The 6,230-nt window shown below is 42.1% G+C and overlaps 1 protein-coding gene across 1 annotated transcript in view; it reads left to right on the top strand.

Annotated features, from left to right (window-relative positions):
- The first annotated feature begins 1,593 nt into the window (after positions 1–1,593).
- The window catches only part of LOC111658760 (polypeptide N-acetylgalactosaminyltransferase 18-like), a 136,566-nt gene continuing 131,929 nt past the window's right edge, over positions 1,594–6,230 (top strand). The window contains exon 1 of the mRNA XM_023411417.1: positions 1,594–2,110. Coding sequence (XP_023267185.1) covers positions 1,858–2,110 — 253 coding nt within the window. The 5' untranslated portion in view covers positions 1,594–1,857. The remainder of the gene's footprint in view (positions 2,111–6,230) is intronic.

Here is a 6,230-nt window from a genome sequence, read left to right as displayed (position 1 = left end):
GCTCTCAGGTAGGCACCCTTGGTGGCCAGCAATCAGAGAAGTGTGTGTGTGTGTGTGTGTGTGTGTGTCTGTAAGTGAGTGTGTGTTTTCATAAAAATCAACGAGGTGGGGAAGTGATGCAGATGAGAGGTTTTTGGACAAACCACCTGCTAGCAGCAAAGTCGTGAAGGCGTACCTCTTATTGACTGTGCAATATGCACTCACACTTTGGGGCTGTAGAAAAAATATTTAGCGGATTTTTCACTTTTTCTAGAAGAAAGACACTCCTACATGTTAATAATATTATGTTTGATTGACAGGAAATTCCAACAACCTCCTCCAGTACCTCAAATTAATATAGAAATATTGGTAAATACAAAACTAAAGTGATAGTTGGGCTTATTTTTTATCTATATTCAGTATATTACCTGCAGTAGATTCAGATCAGCGCTCTCCCAGGTTGGAGAAGCAGCAGAAGCACAGAAAAAGGGTAATATCAGTGTAAGTGTGCACTTTATTTTGAATATTTTCACCACTTTATGTGGCTGTCAAACAGCCTTTTCCCTACAGTATTCCTGCGCGTGCACCTACACCTAGCTCTCTCTAACCTTAACACCTGATCTGTGGATTATTACAGTGCACACATAGCTGCGGTTGTGCGTAGGAATGCGGTAATCAAACGGTTCACAAACTGTAGTTCCAAAATTAAGGGCTGTTTGATGGCAAGATAAAGCGTGAAAACATGCAACATAAAGCGTAGACTTCAAATGATATTGGCTGTTTTCTGTGGCCATTTGTTTAAGTGGCTAAAACTTCTGCTTCTCTGAACTGAATCCAAATTGGATCCAAATCTATAAAACACTGACTATGGATAATATCTTACACACCTAACGTCAAATAACTCAAACTACAATGGAACAATCATTTTCACAGAAAACCAAAATATGGCAAGTATAAAACAGTGTGTCCTGTTTACTGAGTGTTCCAGCTGCACTATTTTTTGAACACAAACCCACTAAGTTAACAGTCATTACCATGTCACCAGTCAAACCTGGCACAAGCGCCAGATCTGGGGACTAGTAAAAAAAAAAGAAAAAGAAAGGAAGATAAAGGATGATAAGAAAAAGTTTTTTGCTGTCCCAAAAAGATCAGACTAGCCTCCCTCCATAGCTCGGCTCCCCCCCTGTAATTTTTCCTACAGTCCCTTACAGGTGCCATAGCACATACACACAACTACAACTACACACACTTTCACACCACACGCAAACCTGTACACGTGGTTTAAACATCACTAACATACAGTCCGGTTTTTGCTAGGCTAAATGCACCTGTTTCATTCCCATTAAGTCCACGCGCCCGTCCCTCACTGTTTGGGTCGATGCACTTTAGCTTCCTTGCACGGCCCCCTGCTCCCCTCCACCCTCCGCTGTGTTCTCCAGCTGTGAGGGGGCCGGCAGAGGCGAGCAGACCCCGCCCTCCTCCCTTCCTCCTATTGGGCTGTATGAGGACTACAGGCTGGGCGGGGGGTGGTGGTGGTGGTGGTGTGTGTGTGTGTGTGTGTGTGTGGTGGTGCGCTGATTGTGACAGCTTTGCAGCGGCTGAGCGCAGCTTGACTCGCCGACTGTTCAGCGGGGACTCTCCTTCTTAGTGTTATTATCTGAAACACTCTCATTACGGGCAGGGTGAAGCAGTTGAAGCCTCGGGGGGATTTTTAGCAATGCCTCAGCCGGGACCTGAGCGCGCGGATGCGGTCTGACTCCACAGCATCGCGTCGGTGTGCAGTCACATTTGGACACATTTTTCTCGGAGTGAGTCTTCTCCTCAATCCACCTGCCTGCGCGCGCCGGGAACCATAGAAGCCCATGGAGGGATGTCGTGATGCTGTGCACAAGGAGAACTAAAACTTTGGTGTCGACATGCGTGATCCTGAGCGGCATGACCAACATTGTGTGCCTCCTGTACGTCGGCTGGATCACCAACTATGTGGCCAACGGCGGTCCCAAAGTTGCGGAGAGCGGCGGCGTCGGCGGCGAGGCGGAGAGAAAGTTGGAGGAGGACAGTAAAGGGGAAACCCTGAGGATTATCGAGCGGCTGGACCGGCTGGAGAGCGTCGTCAACGAGCACATCAAAGGTCAGCACAGCGGTGGTGTGTTCCTCTTCTTCACCTGCACAAGGCGGCGTTAGTCTGATTCACTGCCTGTAGTCTGAACCAGCCTCCAGAGAAAAGTGGGATTCATTTTAATTTACTATAAATCGACTGCAGATCAGTTAACCACCTGAACCTCAGGATCTTTTCAAGTCAATTAGTTAAAATTCAATTTCAATAATGAATTAATCTTTAAAGACATTAACAAGCAAAAATGAACTGCCTCAGTCTCTTAAAAGTGAATTTGTAACCTACAGGTTTTTTTTCTTCAGTTTTATATAATTGTAAATTGAATCTGTTTAAGATTATTGGTCAGACACAACATGGGAAGTTGTGGCATTTTCCACTATTTTCTGACGTTTAATTGGATTGAACAATTAATCGGATAAATAATCAACAGATGAATAATTAAGATAACTATTAGTTGCATCCCCTGTGAACCAGAATAGTCGTATAATCAGTTTACTTTGTGATATTAGTTAAAATGTTCAATTAATTTAATTACATCTTCTCCTCTTCTCAGTGTATGTGACCTTTTGACATCACACTTTTTTTAAGTTGCACACTGGACCTTGGTTTCCAGGCTACCTGTGATGTCACAGATCATGCTCATAACAGGTTTATAAACTCAGATTTACAGCAACCACAAGGAAACTTCCCTCCTCCAGCAGATGAATGTGAAAACAGCCTGAACTCTGCAAATACTGTACAAAGGTCAAACATCCAAGTTGAGGAACAATAAGCAAAAAGTATTTTGCAGGGGTTCTGTAAAGAAATAACTTAACCACAAGCAGCTGAAAACCCATTGAAATTTAGTTTAATATTACAAGGAACAAAGAAAACCAGTAAATATTCACATTTGAGAGGCAGGAACCAGGGAACTTTTGCTTAAAGGAGACCCTCACCCATCCTACACATCAGTGTTGGGGGGAACTACATGTGAAAAATGTTTTATAAAGCTTTTTGTTGCAACAGAATGAGCAGCACAAAATCTAAAATATTGATGTCAAAGAAGTGATGTCATCTCAGTGGTTGGGGCTGAAGACTGCAAGTTTCTTTCCAGACCTCTGTCTCCTACTCCTCTTCTCTGTTTGAGGTTTATGGCTACATTAGCTTCATTAGTGAATCGCTGAGAGAGCTTTCAGTGGTCACGTTGCATTGTGGGCAACGTAGGCACCAGACTTTCACAAGGGGGAACAATGTGCAGAATCAAAAAGCTGATATCTGTGGTCCTTCTGCATCGATTGTTTTGTTTTGTTTTGTTTTGTTATTAGTTGTTCACTGTGAGTCTGAATGAGAACAATGAAAATCTCTTAAATAGTTAATCAATTATTTTGATAATTAATTATCCATCTGCCTGACTAACAGATTAATCTCCTGCTCACACTTTAATGAGACAAAAGTTTTCATAAGTGTGTGAGAAGGTCACATTGTTGTGCAGGCTTCAGGACTGTGGGAATTTGTTCATCATAATGTTAAATTATGATTTTGAGTGGTGTCCATGGTGATCACAGCATCAAATCCATTGACAGTTACTGTCCCATTTTAACGTACTATTTGTATTTGCATCATCACCTCATTTCTTCCCCCCCCTCTGGCCAACACTTAACGTCCAACCTACATTCAGAAATCAGATTAGGTCATTTGTCTAACGACACAATTCAGGTCAGAGCTGGACAAACTTTTTCATCTCAATCGGTTTATGACATTTACGTTTACATAACAGCTTCCTCCAAGACACCAACTAGTACTCGTGTTGGTCTGTTTACTATCAGTGGGAGAGGACAGTTTTGTTCATTGATAAAAATGTTTCAGTGATACACACACACACGGGACTAATGGAATTCTGCCTGGATCCTCCAAGTTTTAATTATCCTCCTCCAGAGCCGTTCGTCAGCGAGTCAACACGTTGAAAAGTGGGACAAACTCTTCCTTTATCCTCGGCTAAATGGGGACAGTACATGATACACTAACAGAACGTAGGATTTAGGGAGAAATATGCACTCTGTCGCAGCACTGACGTGATTAACGGTGGAGCACTCTTTGTCGGCGAGAGCTCTTCCAATAATGCCGGATAGGCAGCTAAGAGAAAGCCGTGCCTTCGAAAGACGAGGGCCTAGATGTAGAGGATCTAACATCTCAGAGGAAGACTGTTGATCCAGGATTAATTTTCACTTTCAAATAAGCTTGTCGAGAACACGCAGCAAATCGTGACGATGATCACATATATTGTGCAGGGGTTTGTCTTTGCAGGAAAAGATCAAGACTTTGCAACAGAACACCTTGAAACATATCTTTTCTTTCCACCTTTGCTCTTGTGTCAGTTTGTGTATTCAATATCCAAACACTGGTAAAATACACACTGTAAATAATTCCTAATAAGGTGTCGGACAGCATTCAACAAGTAACACTTGAGCAGTAATTATTTGAGATTTATATGAAATATATGCAAATGAATGGACGCTGCAGTCAGCGACATGGCTTTGAGTAATTTTTGCCTTATTAAACCCCTGGTCCTAATTAATTTGAATTTCTGTATGTGCCCAGATTTTATGATGGAAAATAATCTGATGAAATTTTTACTGATGCCACTGCAAATGAAGGTTGTTGACACAGACTGGTCGAGGCAACCAGTGAATTCTTTCAAACACTCACACTGCATCCTCTCTGCAGTTGTATTAGTTACACCTCCAGGTAACGAGGAGAAGTCTTTCATGAATCCAAATTGTGAACCTGTTAGGTCAGAGTGTCATCTTACAACAGGGGGCACTGTTTCCAAACTGGATGGGGACTGTTGGGTGGTATTGTCCCTGTGATTCAGCATCAGTTTTTCTTACAAGTGGGAAAAGATGAGCAGAGCACATTATCCTTTTCACTGTGGAACATAATGAGATGCAAACATAAGAAGAGGTAAAGTTTTCCACACACCTGTATGTGCAGTGTTTTCTAATGAAGCTCTTTAGATCCTCATCACTGTTCACAGTGCAGAGAGATGTTGGTATGATACAAAGCACGCTCGTCATTATCATGGAGACTGGCAGACTGATGCTGTACTGAACTGTTGAGACATGCGAGTAGAATCTGCATAGGCTTCGGGGTGACAGCGGGTGAGTAAATTTAGCCTCCGGAGTGCTTGGCACACTCCTCTCCTGCACTCCACTCGGTCCTCGGAGCCGGTGCCATATTACATTATCAGCCAGGGGCTGACGTGTTTATGTGTTTATGCTTTGTCACTGATACAAAAAGATCAGACTACATAGTAGAAATGCAAGTTTGAGGGTAATTCAATGCTAAGAAGGGAGCGAAGGGTTAGGCTTATTTAAGAAAAAAAAACCTTTCAGTGAGAGCACTTTCGCTGACATTGAAGTGGCAGCTGAATCAGAGGGTTTGTAATGTTTGAATGAGTTTTATATATAAATAATACTCTGAAGCACTAAATGTCCCTGTACAGATATAATGGTGTTTTGGTGGTGGATTAGTTCTATGTGTTCTATCACTTCATGACCTCCAACTTGGAGTTTGGGCTCTTTAATCATGAGCTGAGCTAATTATCATTGAATTACGGAGTGTTAGATACGAAATAATAAGACCTTATAAAATAAATACTCATTTGAATAAACAGTGTAAGTTATTTAATGTAAATGTAATCTTTGTTTTTTTATTGGACTTTACTAATGACACTTATTTAATTTCACAGTGTAACTTTTTAAAACAGTGGAGTGGTCAAGTGTTGCCACGCCTTCAACTTTCAGCCAATCACATATCCTGAGCCTCTTTTAGCAAGCGCAACATCTTCTTCCCAGCTAGCTAGCTCCTGCTGGCTACAACAACCAAAGAGAATGAAACTTTGTGTTGCTGTCCTTCACTCTGTGTCTTTCTCTGAGGAATATGTTAAGAATCAAAATGCTGCTGAGGCAACTCTGAATGAACCAACAAGCTGCTGCCGGTTCAGGATAGTCGATCTCACAGATTCACCTAGCTCGCTCAGTTGCCATGTTTGTATTGTGTTTACTTGCAGCAGTAGCTCGTAGGTTGATTCAAAATTGCTGAATATAAGATGACTCTGATTATATCAACCCCCCCCCCCCCCCAAAAAAAAAACCCC

The sequence above is a fragment of the Seriola lalandi genome, unplaced genomic scaffold, assembly GCF_002814215.2.
Source record: "Seriola lalandi dorsalis isolate HSWRI2012SDOR001 ecotype SW California unplaced genomic scaffold, Sedor1 jcf7180002054465, whole genome shotgun sequence".
Lineage (NCBI taxonomy): Eukaryota > Metazoa > Chordata > Actinopteri > Carangiformes > Carangidae > Seriola > Seriola lalandi.
This window is presented reverse-complemented; position numbering and strand designations above follow the sequence as displayed.